General features: G+C 37.9%; 1 protein-coding gene across 10 annotated transcripts in view; it reads left to right on the top strand.

The window, feature by feature from the left end:
* CEP128 (centrosomal protein 128) overlaps positions 1-21,082 on the top strand; it is a 376,215-nt gene that overhangs the window by 289,419 nt on the left and 65,714 nt on the right. For all 10 annotated transcript variants that reach the window (XR_008299569.1, XR_008299568.1, XR_008299570.1 and 7 more), the window contains one exon: positions 12,082-12,131. Coding sequence is in view for 7 of the 10 variants with exons in the window: in XM_027066336.2 (XP_026922137.2) it covers positions 12,082-12,131 (50 nt within the window). In the remaining 3 variants the exon portion in view is untranslated. The remainder of the gene's footprint in view (positions 1-12,081; positions 12,132-21,082) is intronic.

The following is a 21,082-nucleotide window of genomic DNA, read 5'->3' as shown; positions in this document are numbered from 1 at the left end:
ATCCTGTGACCTGGCTGAACTCACTTATTGATTCCAAGAGCTGGTTTTTATTTTGAGTTTTTGTTTTTGGTGGGTTTTTTTTTTTGGCAAATTCTTTGAGATTTTCTATGAAGACTATCATGTCATCGGCAAATAGAGGCATTTTTGTTTCATTGTTTCTGATTTGTATACCTTTTATTTCTTTGTTGTATTGTATTGTATTGGAGAGATCTTCCAAAACCATAATAACTAAGAATTGTGAGAAAGAGCATTCTTGCCTTATTTCTGACCTTAAGGGGAAAACATTCCCTTTTTCACCATTAAGTATGTTAGTTGTAAGGTTTTTTTGTAGGTGCTCTTTATCAAATTGAGGAAATTCCCTTGTATTTTCTTTTCTGAATTTGTTTTTTAAAATCATGAGTATTATGAATTTTGTGGAGTAGTTTTTATATATCAATTGATATAATCATGTGATTTTCTTCTTTACCCTGTTAAGATGATAGATTATGGAGATTGATTTTTGAATATTGAGTCAACCTTGCATCCTTAGAATAAACCCAACTTAGTCATGATATACAATTCTTTTTATATGTTGTTAAATGCTATTTGCTAAAATTTTGTTACGGATATCCACATCTGTATTTAGGAGAGAGCTGCAGGTTTTTTTCTTTATCTTTTTTTTTTAGCTATATTTTTGGTACTAGGGGAATACTGACATGATGAAATGAATTGGCAAGTATTCCCTTTTTTTCTGTCTTCTAGAAGAGATTGTGTAAAATTGATGCTAATTCTTTTTTAAACATTTGGTAGAAATCACAGGGAATTCTTACGGGAGTTTTACAATTATAAATCCCATTTCCTTAACACTTACAGGCTAGTCAAATTATGTATTTTATATTGGGTGACTTATAGCACTTTGTACTTTTTAAAGAAGTGACTCGCCTCATCCATGTTCTCAAATTTATATATGAAGAGTTGCTTGTAGTCTTCCTTAATATCCTTTTAATAGCTACAGTATTTGTAGTGATATCCTGTTTCATTTCTAATATTGATAATTTCCCTCCACCCTCTTTTCTGTCTCAGTATCACTCTGTTGGTCAGCCTTGCTAAAGGTTTGTCAATTTTCTTGAACTATGTACGGAACCAGCTCTTTGTTTCATTAATTTTTTCTATTGTTTTTCCATTCTTAATTTCATTGATCTCTGTTATTTGTTATTTCCTTCCTTCTGCTGCTTGGGATTTATTTTGTTCTTTTTTGGGGTTCTTGAGTTATAGAATATTCATTTAAGACCTTTTCTCTTTTCTAATGCATGCATTTAGTGCTATAGATTTTCCTGTCAACACTGATTTGGCTGTGTCCTATAATCGTTTTATTCAGTGTATGATATTTTTTTAAATCTCCCTTGAGACATTATTGTCTTTGACCCGTAGATTATTTAGTGTTGTTTAGTTTCCAAGTGTTTAAAGGTTTTCCTGATATTTATGCTTAAATCTTTGATATGTGCTTCTATCTAGTCTGATGATTTTCTATCTAGTTGTACAATTGGTTGTTGAGAAAGGAATGTTGACTTCTCCAACACCAATCTTTAATTTTTCCATTTTTCTTCTCAGTTATATCAGTTTTTTCTTCACATTTTATTTTTGCAGATTTGTCTTTTGGTATATACATATATAGGATTGCTATGTCTTCTTGGTAGATTAGCTCTTGTTATCATTATATATAATATCCTTTGCTTTTTTTCTGTTAATTTTCTTTGCTCTGAAATCTACTTTGTCTCGTACTGATCTATCATTCATGGTTTTTTCATTAATGTCTGCATGGTGTATCTTTTTTCATTTTTTACTTTCACCCTGCTGAATCAGTATATTTCAAGTGAGTTTTTTGGGGTATCTATGTGGCTCAGTCAGTTAAGTGTCTGACTTCAGCTGAGATCATGATCTCACGATTCGTGGGTTTGAGCCCCACCTTGGGCTGTGTGCTGAAACTCAGAGCCTGAAGCCTGCTAAGGATTCTGTATCTCCCTCTCTCTGCCTCTCTGCCTCTCTCTTTCTCTCTCTTTCTCTCTTTCTCTCTCAAAAATAAATATTTAAAAATTTTTTAAACAATTAAGTGAATTTCTTATAAATAGTATATAGTGGGGTCCATGGATCATATCACAGATTTTTTTTTAAAAGAGAGAGAGACTCTTTTTTTTTTTCGGTTTATTTATTTTGAGAGAGAGCATGAGAGAACATGTGCACATGAGTGGGGGAGGGACAGAGAGGAAGAGAGAGAGTATCCCATGCAGGCTCTGTGCTGACATGGGGCTCAATCCCATGAACCATGAGATCATGACTTGAGCCAAAATCAAGAGTCTGAAACTGATCTGAGTCAACCAGGCACCCTGGATCATGTCATGGATTAATGACAGAGAGGTCATTAATCCAATCTGGCAATTTCTATTTTTTTAATTGGTATATTTAGACCATTTTCATATAATGTAATCATTGATATGTTAGAAGTTAAGTCTGCCATTTTTGTTTATTTTTTGTGTTTTTTATTTCTCTGCTTTTATTAACCCCACCTTTACTGTGGGTTGTTTTGTTTCTGTTTTTTTTTTTTTTTTGAGCATTTTTGTTTGTTTGTTTTTAATTCCATTTTATCAGTTGTGTTTTTGAGTGCATCTCTGTGTAACTCTTTTGGTTGTTGCTGTAAGCATTACATTGTATATACACAGTTATCACAGTCTACTAGTATTGTATTTTACCAGTTTAAAGTGTAGAAAATTTCTTTCTTCATGTTCTTTTGCCCTGGCTGGCCCAGTCAGTATAGCATGAGACTCTTGATCTCAGGGTCGTAAGTTCAAGCTCCCATGTTGGATGTGGAGCCTACTTAAAAAAATTAAAATGTATATGTATATGTGTGTGTGTGTGTGTATGTGTGTATACATATATATAAATGTATGTACTATAAATATTTCCTCTATATGCATTTAGAACCATGTCAGATAGTATTCAAATTTTTTTGTCTTAACATCAAACATAATTTTATGTATTTTTTTATTTAATTTTTATTTACTTTTTGAGAGAGAGAGAGAACAGGGGAGGGGCAGAGAGGGAGAGAAAGAAATCCCAAGAAGTTTCTGTGCTGTCAGCAGAGCCCAATGTTGGGCTCAGACCCACGAACTGTGAGATCATGACCTGAGCAGAAATCAAGAGTCCAATGCTCAATCTACTGAATCACCTAGGTGCCACCAAACATAATTTTAAAACTCAATAGGAGAAGGAAAATCTATTGGATTTATGCATATTTTTTATTACTGTGTTCTTTCTTTCTTCCTAAACTTCTAAGATTCTTTCTTTTTTAATCATTTCTTCTCTTTTCTTAGAGAACTTTCCACAACCAATGTTTTAGTGTTGGTCTGCTGACAACAGATTATTTTAATTTCTGTTTCACTAGCATTCTAATTGTTTTCCCCCTATAACCAATTTATTGTTTCTCTCTCACTGCTTTCAAGATTTGTTCTTCATATTTGTTTTTCATAACTTTGTCTGTGATGTATTTAGCATAGATGTAGGGTAGACCCAGGAGTCTGAAATGCCTAGGAATCTGAGTGTGGTTTAGTAGTAGGTGCATCAAGACACCAGCACAAACTTTTGTATCTTCCATAAATCGATTATTGAAGAACAAGTCAAATACCTAGGATTTCTATGGGCCCAAAAAATACGTACTCACTTATAAGCATAGAATCAGAATAGGGCCTAAAATAAACTGCCTTCCTACCTATGGAATTTAAATAAAAACCAAACTTTCTATTAGGTGGACACACTTTAGAGATAGTGTATGTAAAAAGAAGTATGATTTTATGCCTAGGTTTGAGCATATGAAATTTATTGTTGAAGTGGCGTTTACAGTAGATTATAAACTTCTCTTGCTCATCTTATTCATTGTCACATTAATTCCATTGACCAAGACAGCCCTGAAACCAATTTAGAACAGTGACTTTTGGATTAATGTGTATGTTTTTACTTTCTCTGCTTGTGTTGCTAATAAAAAATGATATGAATCTTATTTGTTGGCTGAGTCAGAATTTTTTGTTCTATATCGTGGTGGTTCTCCAAGCCAGGGCCAAGACTGACATGGAATGGGGTAGATTGTTGTGTTGTTTTCTGTAGGGTAGCAGTTTTGTGGAGAAGAGGTTTTAAAATCTCTAAAGTTGTCAAGATGGAAAGTTTTACCAGCAATGAATTGGCATCAAATAAAACATGAGTACCTGTATTTGGATGTTTTACCACATACCCAAGACAGACAGTGGATTGTAAACCTTTCATTTATTGGACTATTTGGGCTCCATCTGTAGACCAGTATGTTGTTTCAGCGTCTGAGACAAACCACAGAGGCTAGCCATACTTTTTGAATGTTGTTCTTCATTTTAATCTGTGTGTTTTCTGTGGTCAGTCCTGATGAGAAAACTCTTAACTCATTGTGGTATATCCAGATATGTACCAGTGGGTGGCAGTAGATATGGCAGAGTTCTCAGTAATGTAGCTACCAATCATAGATGGAGTCTAAAAGCAGTACACTTGAAGGCTTTTTTTTTTTTTTTTGCTTATTTGTTTTAAAATGCATCTGATTATATTTTCACACATATTCCTGATTTTAACAGGCATACTGAAGGGTAATTTTTAAAATAATAACAGCTAACATATAATTCTTACTAAGTGTTTTACATATATTAATTTAAAAACAACACATTTGATTATTTTTGAGATATTTTGGTTAATGTAAAGTTATATTATTATCCATTTATCCCATTTACATATATTAGTGTGATAGAATAGAAAAACATTTGCTGATAAATATTATATCATTAAGTGGAGGAAGTATTCAGCTGTCAGCCGTTCATTTAAACAGATCTGTTGTTGTTTTATTTTGTGAGATATTCTGTATGTTGTGTGTTGAGCACATCTTGCCAAAAACAACTGCCTTTTCCAATGTTTTAAGTATTTGCTTTCCATCAAAGCCACATCTTTTAATGTCATCTCCCAGGGTTGAGGAATTTCATTTTGGACAGCAATTAACTATAGGTCTTCTCACAAATTGTTGTTACACAATTTGGTTTCACAAAGTTTCCTTTAAGTTTGGGAAAGCATTGGAAAATGTGTAAGCATTTATGACAGAGTTTGGAATAGTATGTCCAATACTATTGTCCAATACATCTTGAAAGGCAAAGGATACCAGTCACTTGTGTGCAGGAAAAAGTATTGGACCCTGGTCCAGTTTAGAAGCTCTGGGCTCAGGTTCATGCATTTCTGTTCACTAGCTGTGTGACATTGACAGAGACTTTTGCTCTTTGGGAACTCAGTCCTCATCTATAAAATGCGAGGAGATTGGATTAGATCAGTGGTTTTCAATCAGCATAATTTGGAGCTTTATAATAGCTCCACCATGGCATCACAGGCGTTGATCCCAAGATAGAAATGAAGTCCCAATAGGCTGGCCCCTAGGTCCTCCCTTCTGCTTTCACCTGAGAAGCTTCCTTCAGCTTTTAAATTACTTCCTTTATTTATAATATACACTGGAAAGTGTATGTGATTTCATTTGTAAGACAGAATTCTACTTGTTTCATTTTTTTTAATATTTTTTAAACTTTCTGTGTTTTTTTTTAACGTTTATTTTTGAGAGAGAGAGAGAGACAGAGACAGAGCACGAGTGGGACAGGGACAGAGAGAGAGGGAGACACAGAATCCAAAGCAGGCTCCAGGCTCTGAGCTGTCAGCACACAACCCAACACAGGGCTTGAACCCACAAACCGTGAGATTGTGACCTGAGCTGAAGTCGGACGCTTAACCGACTGAGCCACCGAGGTGCACCTCTACTTGTTTTTTAAAAAAAAGGATGAAAATCCTGGGATTAGGTTATTTCGATGGTCCTTTCTGTCCCTAAAGTATTAATGATTCCAATAACTAGGGAGCCAAAAAAGAAACAGAGAAATTGGGCATTGACTTTAGCCCATTGCTGGCATCTTGAGTATCCAGTATACAACTGTGGGAGGCTAGGTCCATCATTTATGACCTCTGAAGGGTTGTTGTGTGCTCTTTTATTTGATTAATTTTATTATACCACAACTGCCACCCACAAAGATGAATGACATAGATTTACTTTTTAAAGAGCTTACGTTCATTGAGAATTTACATTATCTATTGTTTTAGGCAAATGTCAGGACACAGAGTAATCCTGAAGAGGAGCATTGATTACTAAGTGAGATATAGAACCCAGAAGCTAAATGCTTTTCTCTGCTATCATTAATTCGCCATACTCTGCTGCCAGTGCTACTCTGTCCACTGCTGCTGTTATAAATGTTGCTGTATCTGAAGCCCTTGTTTCTACAACTTTTTCTGTATTACCAGCTGAATGGGGTTATAATATGGACGAGATATTTTACAGTAAAGATGAAAGGGAAAATCTACTCCTTTCTAAACTTAATCTCCAATCTTTCTATGAAGGGTCAAGTTGCTAGATAGATTTGTTGCTCAGGTACAGCTGGACATGATCCTCCTTTTAAAAGCAAATAAACAAGCAAACAACCTATCTGCTCCCTTGGCTACTAGGAACCAGAATCAATATAAAAATGTGTCAAACCTTCTTAAACAGCCAGACCACTAGTTGCAAAAACTGAAGGAAGTAGTACAAGACTGTCTTAGCCAAAAACATGGTCATGATATATTACCCTGAATGTGCCAGAGAAATGCAAAGTGAAACAAAACAACACAACACAACCAGATTCTCCACTTCTCATCCACTGATGTCCTGCTTTTTTAAATGGGATTCCCTCCCACATGACCATATGTCATAATGAGTTAGTATCAGCTCATTTAAAGAGTTGGAGCCAGTCCAAGGAAAACACACAGGACTGCTCTGCCCTTTTCACCAAAAAAAATCTTTCATTAACTAATGTTGATGGAAGCACATTTAGCCACAGCAATTTGCATCGCAGTTGAATTGCTGTTTGTATTGAACAGCAGACCAGAGAATAATAAAGCAACACATGAGCATGCCAGTGAGCAAGGGAGCAGAGCATGCTCTGATCATTCGTTCTAAAGCTGGTAAGAGCAAACAACAGCAAGATTGCTTGTTCTAACGAGGGGTGCACTAGTCACACTCTGTTGTCACAGCCTTATGTCACGTCAGCCGTCCAGAGGTCTCACCTACATTGTCTCATCTTGTGGTTGCCGCAGAGTAGTTGCTTCTCAGCAGGGCCCACTGGCCATATTTTCTCGTCACAGGTTAATAACCCCGTTCATCATCCCAAAGGCATGTACTTGAACAAAGGAACTAACAAGTGAGCAATTGCACAGAGCAGTGATGTTGGTGGAGAAGACAATTTTGGGGATCCAAGTTAAATAGCAACCATAGAGAGGCAGTAGTTAGGGAGGATATGGATATGAAGACATCGGAGCCCTGATTGTTGACATCAGAGAACTCCTAAAGGAAATCAGAGGAGTAGGAACATGTGCAATTTTTAAAATAACAGTATGAAGAAAGGTACAATTAAGCACTGAGTGGTACAAATGAGAGCACGATATGATACATACAGCAAGAAGATTAGAGAGCAAAGTGCTAGCTGTGGCTTTAGCACTAACTAGGTAATCTTGGGCAAATCATTTGCCTTCTCTGTATTTATTGTAGGATGAAATGCTTCCCTGTATAACAGAACATTCTTGCCAATTTCGAGTTCTCCAAGTTTCTGAATAAAGATAAAAAAGTTCAGTACAGCCATACAACCAGAGGCTTTTAAAACTGATGGCAATCCAACTAAACCTAATTTAAGTATAAGTAAAACGAAGGAAAGGAAGGGAGGGAGGGAAGAGAGAGATGGAAGAAAGGACGGAAGGAAGGAAAGAAGAAAGGAAAAAGAAGGGAAACAGAGAGTTGGAGGGAGAGAGAGCTAGAAGTTCGGGAGTTTTGTGGGCTTCAGGCAAGGGTGGATCTGGTCCTCAGCCAACTCTTTGTCTCTTGGCTCTATTTTCTTCTTTACCAGCTTTGCTGTTTTACAGGTTCCTTTAAGCATAGTACAAAGTACAGCCTTGGAAGCACCAGGCTAATATAAACTTGTGGCTTCAGGAGAGAAACTCTACTCATTTTTGCCTGTCCTGGGCAGGGTTTGTTCCCTTTGTTGTTAGTGGTCCATCCTGGGGCCACTTTGGGCTTGAGTTGACGCCTAGCTGGAGGGGGCACATATACAGGAGGACGCTGTGGCGAGACATGCTGTTAGCAAGTTAGGTAACAAGTGTTGGTGCCTCGCTGGTTCCCACAGGTATCTGTGTGTCTAGGCTGGGGGCAGGGGAGAGGGAAATGGTACCCCCTAGCTCTTTTATTCTTAGAGAAGTGCCCTAATGATCCCTGCCTGTCCAGTATATACTCTGAGATTTTTCATTTCATACTCAGGCATTTTTCAAACTATTGCTTTTATGCTATATCTTTGCAAGGCTTTTTGTTTTACTGTCTCTTTAAGGGTGAAGACTCAGTTTCCTCTCACCCTCCAGGCTCTCCCAGAGTCCAGCCTGGGTATTTTTCAGGTTCCAGGTATTAAGTGCCACTGACCGTACCACTGACTGAACTCCAGAAATTGTGCCCCTCTAGTTTGCAAAGTCAAATGTTACAGGAATTCCTCTTCCCTGTGCAGGTTTCCCAGGCCTGGGCGCCTGGTCTGAGGGTCTGTTTCTTTCCCCTCTCTGTGCACACTGTGTCCCTGCCTCCTGAGCATAGTCTGAGGACCTGTTTAGCTCCCAGTCTATCTCTGCCTTTCCTACCCTCCTCCATGTGGCCTCTTCTCTATGTTTAGCTGTGAAGCGTCCATTCTGCCAGTCTTTGAATCATTTCCTGGATTATTTACACTGATGTGGGTATTACCTAGTTGTTTCCATAGGATGAGGTGAGCTTAGGGTTCTCCTACTCTGCCATCATTCCCCAAAGCCCAGGAGTTCTATGTTTTTATTTAAAAAATTTTTTTAATTCATTAATTTTGAGAGAGGGAGAAAGTACGAGTGGGGGGAGGAGCAGAGAGAGAGGGGGAGAAAGAGAATCCCAAGGAGGCGCAACACCATCAGAACAGAGCCCAATGCAGGGCTTGAACTTACAAACCATGGGATCATGACCCGAGCCGAACTCAGACGCTTAACCAACTGAGCCAAGCAGGCACCTCTAGGAGTTCTATTTTATTTTATTTTATTTTATTTTATTTTATTTTATTTTATTTTATTTCATTTCATTTTATTTTATTTGTTTATTTGAGTTTATTTATTTATTTATTTATTTATTTAGAGAGAAAGAACCAGCGGGGGGAGGGCGGGAGGGAGGGGGGACAGAGGAACCAAAGCAGGCTCTGTGCTGACAGCAGAGAAGCCTGCTGTGGGGCTCAAACTCGAACTGTGAGATTATGACCTGAGCCGAAGTTGGATGTTTAACCGACTGAACTACCCAGGCACCCCAGGAATTCTATATTTTAAATGCCAATTGTAGTAATCTCTGTAGTCGTTTTTGTTCAATTGTCCAAAATCAAGGGTTGCAATGGGATTAGCTTTGCTGGAAAGCAGCTTGATCTCTATGCATTTGGAGAAAATAGAGAACATAATTTTGAAGTTGCAATAATACTATGAAGTTCTGAGGGTGATGGAGCTTCTTTACATTTATAATTTTATCAAATCTGTGAGTTGAGCTTGACTCTATAGGAGATCCAATACCCATTAATTATCCAGTAAGTTTTAGCTGTTTGGTGTTTGCTGTACCAAGCTGACTCTGGTGGAATGAGATCAGTTTTCTTTGATTGGTTGATGAACCCTACTGTCCACCACTCCAGGTCCAATGTCCCATTTAACAGTGTAATTCACTGCAAGGGGCCTAACTTAGAGAACCTTCTAATCTTGTATGTAGAAACTATCCTTCCTGCTCCTCGTCTTCCTGGAATTATCAGTGAAGGTGCTCCATCCTTTCCCCTAGCCAAACAGTAGTCAAGAGATGTGAGTGAGTCTCATTAGCTCCTCTCTTCATGGAATTTGAGTGGAGTGACACAAAGATTAGAGACACCCAGGATAAAATGCCCATTAGTTCATGCTACTTGCATCCCTAGCCTTCAAGACCAGTTGTTATTCTCTGCAGAGTCAAGATCCTTTCTCCCAGGTATCTATTAATTACTCTTATATACTTCTGATAAATCTGAAAGCTTCCTGTACAGTTAACAACTGGTTGCTGTAAGTTAGCAAGTGCTGGGTACCAAACCATCCCCCAATTCCATTCTTTAGGTCTGGAGTCTGTGAATTGGACTTGGCCCTGGACTCAGCTGGGCAGTTTGTCTGGTCTCCACTGGGATCCCCTTCTGAGTCCTCTGTGGTAATCTTCAGGCCAGATGAACAGCTATGCTTCTGGGCATTTGCTAGCTGCCAGTTAAGGCAACCTGCAGGGCGTCTTAGGTGGGAAGAGTCCTGGGCTCTTGTCATCTAGCAGGCTGTCCTGGGCTTGTTCGTAGAGTTCCAAGTAGAAAAATGAAAATCTGCAAGGCCTCTTGAACTGTCAGTACAGATTGGCACAGAGATGCTTCTGCTGTATTCTCCTTAGCAAATCAAGTCAGGAAGCCAGCCCAGATGTGAGATGTAGAAAGTAGATGAACGTGACCTCTTGATGGTAGTAGCTGCATTGTCACAATGCGAATGAGTAAGGATTCAGAATGAGGAATTTTCGAAGGCACTTAAACCATCTACCACACTCAAAGTTGGTTTCTGTATTGTTAAAGAACCTGATAAGCCTACCAAAAACCCCCTTAAAAGTACAGCCTAATGCATGGACTTTCTCCTCTCGCTTTTATGATGTAACTCTGATTATGGAAGGTTTAGGAGCCAAAGTTAACTCTTCTGTGGGATTCAGAGCAAAAATTACCTGTTACCCTGAATCCCAGTGCATTGTGTCTTGAGGGGATTGTTTGCAATTCCTCTGTAGCTGAATTAGCCATTCAGTCTCATCATCAGTGATATCATCTACCAGGTTTCCTGAAGTTTCAGCCTGTTCAGCTATGACCTATACCAGTATGACTTGGCTACTTACTCACTATAGTATTGCTTCCTGCTGTATGTAGTATAGCACTTGCTAAAAAACATTTGCATTTGCCTTTCTGGGATATATATTGAATTTCTGTAAGTTATAGTTTCCTTTTGTGCAGCATAGCCTCTTGGTGAGCAATATCAATCATAGAGCAAGGCAAATGCTAATATTAATGTGCACTGCTGTAGGTGTTTCTTGCCTGTTTTCATCCAACTTCTGACTCAACCCAGCCCTCTTTAGGTTTGTGAGATCTAATAAGATCATAGCACAGGGTGGTAAAGCTGCAGGCAGAAAATTCTGCTTGCCAAATATATTTTCCTTTATAGCAAGTTTGTAAATTAATGTGGGGCACTGAGATACCATAGCTGTATACATGCATTTAGACAGAACTCTCTTCAGTTGACTACCCTCCCTTCCAGCCACTAATTTCTCTGAGATGATGCCAAGCTCTTGGTCAGATGTAGCTTCAATGCTTCCCACCTTCTCAGCGTGAGATGATAATTAATAAGACTTTACAGCTAAGGTGGTGTTCTGCTTCCATTAATAACACCCATTATTCTAAGATGTTTTAATTTGGTTATAAAAATTGACTCTGGAGGTGGAACTTGGCTTGGAAGCTTATTTTAAGAGCAAATAGTTTGTTTCTCATTTTTCATTTAAAAAAAAGTTGTTGTTTTTTTTTAAAGAAAATGTTGTATTACTTTGGAGTTATATAAGCACTGGGCCAAATTCCTAAAATATTGATATGATTTTGGATTTGTAATTTAGTCAGTTTTATTCTCTGGTATCTCCATCAGAGTCAAGACCTCCCAGGGCTTCTCATCTAGCTTAGGATTGGTAGAGTCCAGAGCTCTGCCCCATCCTATCAGTTGGGATCAGAGGGCATTTCTTTTACATTCCTTTTCACACTTAAACACAAAATTCTCTTTCCAGGCAACAGTTTATACAAGCTATTGACTGAATTGGGTTTGATAGTAAGAGGCAGCTCATTTTCACATTATCCTCATGGGTATTTTACTTTCTTACAGATCTCCTGGAGGAGACCCACAGAAAAGATGAAGAAATGGAATCTCTGCAGGTAAAGTAAATTCTCCCATAGGTCAGGTATCTTTGGGATAAAAACATTTGTTTTACTCTGTTAGGGTTTATTGTTATCACATTCAGACCACAATGCCAAATGGAGTGAAAAATAAGTCTGAATTTTAAAGCCTAAGTTGGAATTTGCTTCCTTTTAGAAGTGTTTGAGAACATTTATAATCTCCTGAAACAGGAAGCCAACTCAGCCCCTGTGCTACTCTTGAAAGGAACCTTTATTTCTTGGTAGGGCTTAATGGGAGGTGCAGCATTAAGAAATGAAAGCAACATCTTTGCAAAGTCACTTCCCCCAGAACAGGGCTGATAAACGAGGATGAATTCAGGGAAGGTACATTCCAAGTGAAAGTCAGGACTGTTCTGACTCCATGAATGTCATCTACCAATGACCAACCGAGAATATTAACACATGTATGGAGCTTAAGATTTACCTTTTATGCCTCTTAATTCACTATGGATTTATACACAGTTCTCGGGCTGGAAAACTGTGTTTGAAAGATTACTCCAGAATTTTAATTGGCAGTTCCATGGCATGAGCAATTGATGTTAACTTGGCATCTGACAGTAGTAGTTCTCTCTTCCTTTTACATTGGGCTCACTTGCAAATGGATAACTCAAGAGTCTGTCTTTATTAGGGGAAACATAATCAGTTACATTCACATGACAGAACCAATTCACTTAATGTCGCATTGGGGATTAAAAACAGTAAATAGTTGGGACATTTAGAGTTCTTCCTGGGCCTGGAAGCTGTAAGGTAGGACTGAAGAGTGATTTAATGAGCTAGCTTGGATGCTTAGGGGTAAAGATGTTTGCTTCTGGCAAATGAAGGATGGGTCAAATGAAGCCCAAAGAGCAAGGGGAATGTTTTGTAATTGGGGATTCTTCTAATTAATGGTGTATTTGTTAAAAGAAAATTATGTTAATCTAAAAATGATGAAGAAGAGTGTAGTTCTATATACTTAAAAAAAAGTGGCATGTGTTGGCCACAATTCTGTACAGATTAAATTCTTTTAACATCTTGAGCTATAGTCAGGTTGAAAAGAAACAGCCCTGGTTGGTCCTGTCTGGGGCTAGGAAAAGTCTCAAGTGTATACTCATCTTGTCTATCTCTGAGAAATTAATATCAGAGTTATGAAAAGCAAAGCTTCTATGTATACTAAATATATATATTGAGAAGGTAATAAAGTCTTTTTAAGGCTCTGTGGTTATACATTGTATTTGCCCACAGTAGCACATAGAAACCTATTTATTGAGTACATAGTACATACATGGCCTTTTGAAATGACAGCACAAACCTTTTTAAGTTTATGTCTCTCACAATACAAATGCTGGAACTGGTAATCCTGTTAAATTTAATAGCCTAAGTTTCTGCTCAAATATTTATGAAGAACTGGTAGCATTTTCTACCAAAATGTCCAGCAAGTGCAGTAGAATGCACCAGCCAACTAACAATGGACATGTATAGATGTAGAGTATCCAGTATGATGTCCAGCAGCAGGAAAGTTCAATGTTGGCACTTTGTAGTGGTAATTAGCGCCCGATAGTAACACTCCATTAAGAACAAAGAAACTGACACCTCTGAGAATGTACAAGAGTACGGAGACACATCTCCGAAAACCTTTCATTTTAACACGAGGAAAATTCAGCAAAAAGACCTATATTCCTAAGTTTCTGTATTCAAATAGAAATACCACAGGTGATACTTTTGAGAAGACAAAGTATTTAGGCTGAAGTCCTACAATCACACAGAACTTTGGGGAGTCAAAGGCAAAATAGTTTCAAAAACAAAAACAACAATAGCAAAGGATTAGAAATTGACAGCTTTGAATTTTAATAGTGGTTCTGCTTCTGGGCAACTTTGAGTAACTCAATTAACTTTGCTGTGCCTATTTTCTCATCTATAATATAAAATCATAAAACTGTCTTCCAGAAGTATTTAGTGTGGATTAGATTATCCTAGAAGAGAGAGATAAATATTTAATTCCAATTTGCAATGTTAACAAATCCCCATGTATCCAAATTGGAGTCAGTTTTATTTACTCATTATCATCATATAATTATGTATAACAGACATTCTGTATTTAATGTTATCCTCCTTAAGGATAGTGGGGTGTTTATCTCTATACCCTTTCCAGTTTTCTCCAAGTAAAAGATGTGTCATATATTCATTGAACAAATGCTTGTTGAGCACCAGTTCTGTGTAACACTGTACTGAGTGCTAGGGATACAAAGGCAAGCTGCTTCTACTGGATGCATTCCTGCCCTGGGAAAGTATCTGTTATATAATAATAAATGGTGTATAATAAAATAATTAAAAATGATATGAGAGGGGATATGAGTCACTGTGGGAACATATAATAAGAACACATGTCTTTGGTAGAGATAGGATAGGTTGGGTGGACGTGTAGAGGGTTGAAAGTGGGTAGGGTGAGTAGCAAACCAAGTAGGTTTCCCAAAGGAAGCCAATATTTAAATGCTCTGGCAAGTTTGGAGGGAAGATTGGAAGAGTTTTAGGCAATGTGAAGGAAGTAAAAGAACATCAATTTCATGTTTGAGGAAGTAAAAGAAGTTTGGTATGGTAGAATGTAGCATTGAGAGAGAAAAAGCAAAACTGTAGTTGATAAGGTAAGCAGAGGTCTAAAGAACCTCATAAAGGAGTTATAATTTTACCTTTGGAATATGGGAAACCAGTTAAAAATTTGAAGCAAAACAACAACATGATCAAGTCTGAATTTTTAATAGGTAACTAACTGGTTGTAAAGTCCAAAATAATTGGGAATATTCAAGATTGAAACCAGAGGGACCAGTTAAGCAGACATTTCTGGGAATCTTGACAACAGAGGATAGTGACCTGTATTGGGTGGTAACAGAGAGCATGAAGAGGAGTGGGTGGTTTCCTAGTATATTTTAAGATCTAAAACTCCATGGAACTTTGAGATTGGTTGCCAGGAAATAAAAAGGAAGGGTTAAGAATGACTCCAAGGTTTCTTGATTGGGCAACTTTGCGGATGGTTGTGCTAGTCAGTGAGAGAAGCGGAAGTTGATTAGTTCACTTTTTGATATTTTCACTTTGGGGGCCTTGAAACATCCAAGTGGCAGTGTCAAAAGGAGGGTTCATACCTGAGGCTAGAGCTCAGAAGTCGAAAATTGAACATGCAGAGTTTGTTGTTGTCAGATTGGTCTCCATATCATGTAGATGGTACTCAAATTCCTAGGAGTGGGGCACCTAGCTGACTCAGTCGGTGGAGCATGCAACCTTGATCTCAGGGTCATGAGTTCGAGCCCCACATTAGGCATAGAGCTTACTTAAAAAAAAAAAAGTCATAGGAGCAATGAAAACTCCCCAGGGGAAGTATGTAGATTAAAGAGATGAAAATTTAGGCCAGAGCCATAGGGAACACTAACTCTTAAATTTCAAGCTAAGGATGAAAATCCTGCAAAGCAGTCTAAGACATAGAGAAAAATCCCAGAAGAGCATAGTATCATGAAGCATGACAAATAATATTTCAAGGGCGAAATAGTCAATAAAACTGGGTAAATATTTGTTAAATTCTTGAATCTACGTGGATAAGGGGCTTAGATTTTAAAGTTAAAATTTACCATACAATAAGTGGTAATTTCCTTTCAAACCTGTGGAGCCACTCTCCTCTTTCACATTCCCAAATATCTACTATTTAGCACAGCACCTCACCATAGTAGGTACTCAGTGAATTTTTGTTACTTAGTAAGCAAATGAATTCCACATTGCTGGACTCGTATTTAGCACCAATTTGTGGTCTCAGTAAGTTCTACCCATTAAAAAACAATAACCACCCCTGTCCTAGAGTTCATTTTCTGTTAAAAAAATTTTTTTTTTTGGTGGGGGTGCTCCTAAGTTCTAGCATTCCTGTGTACACACACACACACACACACACACACACACACACACTTGATTTCACTCTCCCTCCTTTTCTCTATCTTGCTCTGTTTCCCCTCCCTCTTTGAATGTAGTATTGAACCAAAAGGTCAGTAAGTGAGTAATTTGGCACGACTGGCAAGAAACAGTGGGCAAAGAAAAGGAAAAAATGGCGAGGGAGGCAGGCAGCAGAGAGAAGAGTGTTTTCAATCTTAAGAAGAATCACAAACAGTGGAGACAAACATATTTAACAGTGATTTCTAAAATACAGCTGGTAATTACCAGAATTCTTCACTGGAGCTTAATATTGTCTGGCTAGGTTGTGTGTGTGTGTGTGTGTGTGTGTGTGTGTGTGTGTGTGTGGCATTCATTTGCAGTTACATTGTTTGCTGCTCTTCTTAAAAACAAAGTATTGTCTTTGACCATAAATGTGTGGTATGGTATCAGAGTCCTATTTGCATATGGGTTTTAGGTGTATTGAAACAAGCAAATCCTTTATTTAATCCTCTCTGAGATCAGCTGAAATGTTTTAAATAGACACAAAAGGTAATCCGTTTCCCTCAATTTAGGTGAAAAATATTCAGTGACTGCCACCTTACTTGTGATGACTGGTAATGAATGGTAGGTGCTGCTATTGTTTTTTGTTTTCGTTTTTGTCAACTACCAACCTACCTGACTCACCTTTCATCACTTTCTTGCTTTGTGAACCCCAGAGCGCAAATCACACCAAAGGAGTACCCTGCTTGGTTACAAAAAGCTTCAAAATGCTACCTAGGACAGACAGTCACTAAACAGAGTATCTGGAAAACGCATATGCCCGCCTCATATGCTAACTCATTTTATGTCAAATAAGATAAAACCAGATGATTGTCCACATGATTTTTCCTATTCACTTTCCTCTTTTACTAAGCCATCTTCACTTCACTTTGAGGCAATATCCATGTCTATAAATTGAGGACAGTAATAATACTGACTTAAAAGGACCTTAGAGAGGATTAATTGGGATAAGAAATGCATAAACCTTGGTGCCTGCAGGTCTTCTATAAATATTAATTCCACACACTGACTATTGTTTGTACCTACTGTGCACCAGACATGGTGCTGCATAATGGAATAAAGTAACAAATGTTCCTTTGCCTTCCCAGAGCCACCCTCTCCCTCTCTCTGACTCTACTCACTCCCTCCATGGGCAATCATGATTTTAAATGAAGATTTTAGTCAGATTATGCTAAAGAGAGTGTTGTGTCTTTGGATAGCTACTAAATATAATGAAACAGTGAAAAAAGTCACAATGTGGCGATAATGAAATTGATTATATGGGCCAAATATGAACATCAATCATTTTTTAAGAGGAAAAAGGAAGGAAACTTTCTAGTTGTAGGATCTATAAATGTCATAAATATTTGTAGACACAGTTTCTTTAGTATCAGTATTTTCATTAGAAATGAGCTGAATCCTTCATTTAATTAAAAGCATTGGGTTTGTGGGGGTTTTTTTGCAGTAATATATTTTTTTCTGAGACATTCCAGAAGCTACAGATGCCCTTGAAGGATATTAAGTGGCATTACTGTGACAGGCTGTTTTTCAGATGACCCATAATTATACTTAATTTCTTTCCCAGGTAGCTTTTAAAAATAGCTGGAACCTGCCATTTGAAGGATTTGATCTATATTTTTAGAAACTTCGGGGGAGTGGAGGGGCAGGTGTTTGATTTTGTTTTTGTCACTCCAGTAGTGCTCAGGGAAAGCATTTGAAATGAGTGGAAGGAGAAGATAATCTTTTCCTCAGCCATTACTTCATTTCAGCTACTTATGGAATAGCCTATGACAACATGGTGTTTGAGGAAAAAAATAGAATTGAATTTCTTAGTTCTTTTGGAACAAGTCTAATAAATATTAATATAGGGGAATTATAATATGCAAAAGAATCCCGGTGTAGAGTTGGCAGATACATCATTGGAAATAAACCGGGCAGGAAAAACACCAAAGACAAAAAGCTGACATGGGTAGATAAATCACCCTGGCGGAGGCTGGCAGGATCGTGCATTAATATCTGAGTAGTACCCATAGATGGCCAATCCTCCTGGTGAACAACCATGTGATAAACTGGGATAGTCAACAGACCAACTGGATAATTTCCACGATTTTGCTGTCAGTCATTTCTTCCTGACTGTAGAATGCCCACAGCCTGTACTTTCAAACCACATAGTGATTTGGGGACTTTAGAGATTACAGGTAGAAATGCAGAGATGGGCTGCTAAGAGTCCTTGAGTTTATTTAGAAGGGAAAGTAAGGATGAAGTAGGATGCTCTGTTCTAACACTGAATCTCTAGAAGAACTGAAGGATTGGTTAAAGCAATTCTTAAATTTCCTTGGAAGTTGTAATTTGCTTAGAAGATTCTATGGTACATTTTTAGAAGTCCCGATTTGAATAAATTGATAGATTATGATTGATTGTTCAAGTCTTTATTAAACTAGAAGGTAAATGCAGTATCCTGCTCCTCCATAGGATAACTCATGAGAGTTAAAATGCAACTTCCATACTTCTGGAAATCAGCACGTAATGCACACCTACATATTCTTCCCAAGATGCAAGAATGTAGGCAAATCACTGTATGTCTGTATTTCTTTTTGTGATATATGATTTAAAAAAACATACCTGTTTGTAACCAATGACATAAACCATGCAAAACATGGGTGATTATGGGGGTTGGAGGATTGGGCAACACTTGCCACTTTCAGGGCTGGGTGGCTTAATGGCCCATTAAAATCTGTTTGCTCAAGGTAAAGAAGCTTACCAAGCTTAAATTCGGTATGAGGTCTCACCAGAGATGAAACGTTAGCAGTCTGTATTAGGGTCAAGCAAGGTCTCAGCCAATTAGATTTGCACACTTCCATTTACTATGTCAAGAGGCCTCAGGAGAACAGGGAACCAAGCTCAGTATAATACATTCTACTTGAAACTTTAATGACCACTAAATTTTATCACTCTATTTTACCTAAAATTCGCAACTTAATTTTAATTCTGAATCTATAGCAGTAAAACTGGAAAATAGAATACCCTGAAAGCGAAGTAGTCTATGTCTGAATGTATGGAAGTTGATTAATAGACCATGGCCTTTGAGAATAAAAGAAATATGAAAGTGTGACTCGTTCTGTTTATCCAAAGAGATGCAAAGCACAAGTGTTTGGGATTCAGCAGCCTCCTTCCTTTGAGTCAAGCTTCTACAGAAGCCTCTAAAAACAAACAGACGCCCTTTGGAAACATTTTTAAAATGCAAATATAAAGTGTAAGTTTTGAGTTCAAGTGCCCAAATTTTACTCTGTGACAAAGTTTTATAAAAACTTGGTAGAGAAAATGAGCCAACTGAGTGTTACAAATTTTATAAATTGTTCCCACAAGGGGGGAATTTATTTTATGTGTCTCCATATACCAGCCCCTTTGCAGTGGACTCCATGAAAAGCAACACTTCCAGAAAATATCCCTTAGGGCCTTTGTCACAGTCTGAACCGTGGGCTCCATGAACACTGCGGCTGATGGAAGAATGGCTTATGTTTTCTTATGAAAAATGAAAAACATCTAAGCCTGTTACAATGTTTTGCAGTGTTGAGCTTGTCTGGGAGTTTTTGCCATGCTTCCGGAGTAGTCAACTGTCACCTTACAATTTGTGGCAGTTTCATTTGGGTTACAATTTAAGTAATTACTTCAGGACCAGTCTCTTTTATGTGTGCATCTACTTATTCTCCTCAGTCACGTCCCTGGATAGGCCTCAAACTTTGGATAAATAATGGTGTGTCTGCCATTTGAGCTGCTATAGCAAAACTACCATAGACTGAGTGTCTTAAACTAGAAACCTTTATTTCTCACAGTTCTGGAGACTAGGAAGTCTAGGGTCGAGGCAGTTTGACTGTCTATGTTCAGTAGTAATGTTGGCAGATTCAGATTCAGTATCCAGCCACTTCCTGGATCATAGGAGCAGAGACAGTACACTCTGGAATCTTTTTTTAAGGGTACTAGCCCATTCAGGAGGGCTCTACCCTCATGACCGATCACTTACTTAGGGCCCCATCTCCTGATAACACATTCGGGATTAGGATTTCAACCTGTGAAATTTGGGGGGGACACAAATATTCAGGCCATTAACACTCCATTTTTCTGCCTCCTGATAACAATGACAGTTGTGAAAACAGTGTTCTAAGGAATGTCTATAGTGTGCAATAGTTTTGGGAACAAATGGTTAGCAATAATACATTTCTGGTTGGAACCATTTCCATTGACTGTGAAATCTCTGAGGTTCTAGGGGTGCCTGGGTAGCTCAGTTGGTTAAGCATCCAACTTCGGCTCAGGTCATGATCTCACAGTTCATGAGTTCGAGCCCCACGTCAGGCTATGTGTTGACAGCTCAGAGCCTGGAACCTGCTTCAGATTCTGTGTCTCTCTCTCTCTCCTCCCCTGCTCACATTCTCTCTCTATCAAAAAATGAATAAACATTAAAAAAATTAAAAATAAAACAAATCTCTGAGGTTCTAAGTATTAATAGAAAATCATTGTAAGCAACTATAGTTCTCATTTGTAGAGCTGTCTCCCATCCTTATCTCTGGCACATTCTCCAGAATGTAAAGAAATATTGCAAAAGATTTCCCCAGACTGGGGTCTTGAAAACTCACTAATATTATGTTTTAATTATTAACGAATACTGATTTAGTAAGTGTTAGTTCCTGTCAAGGTTTTGCTAAATCGATCCAAAAGGGTGATGGTCTGTGCATCAAAAGAGAAGAAAAAAATGACCCTCTGGCCTGTTAATGAATGATATTAATGGTAGACAATACTTTTGTGTCACACACTGCTGAAACTTCTACATGTATGTCATTGATTCCTTGTGATACTTCTAGAAGATAAATAACTTTTATTTTCATTTTACAGATGAAGAACATCCCTGGCTTGCTCAGCCAGTAGTTGGCAGGGCTAGTACTTACACTAGAATCTGCCTGTCTTCTGTACTACTGTGTTTCAGTGCCTCCAGAGCTTATGGAGAACACAAC

This window comes from Acinonyx jubatus, chromosome B3 (assembly GCF_027475565.1).
Source record: "Acinonyx jubatus isolate Ajub_Pintada_27869175 chromosome B3, VMU_Ajub_asm_v1.0, whole genome shotgun sequence".
Classification (NCBI taxonomy): domain Eukaryota; kingdom Metazoa; phylum Chordata; class Mammalia; order Carnivora; family Felidae; genus Acinonyx; species Acinonyx jubatus.
Note: the sequence above shows the minus strand (reverse complement) of the source record. Positions and strands in the feature narration are given on the sequence as shown.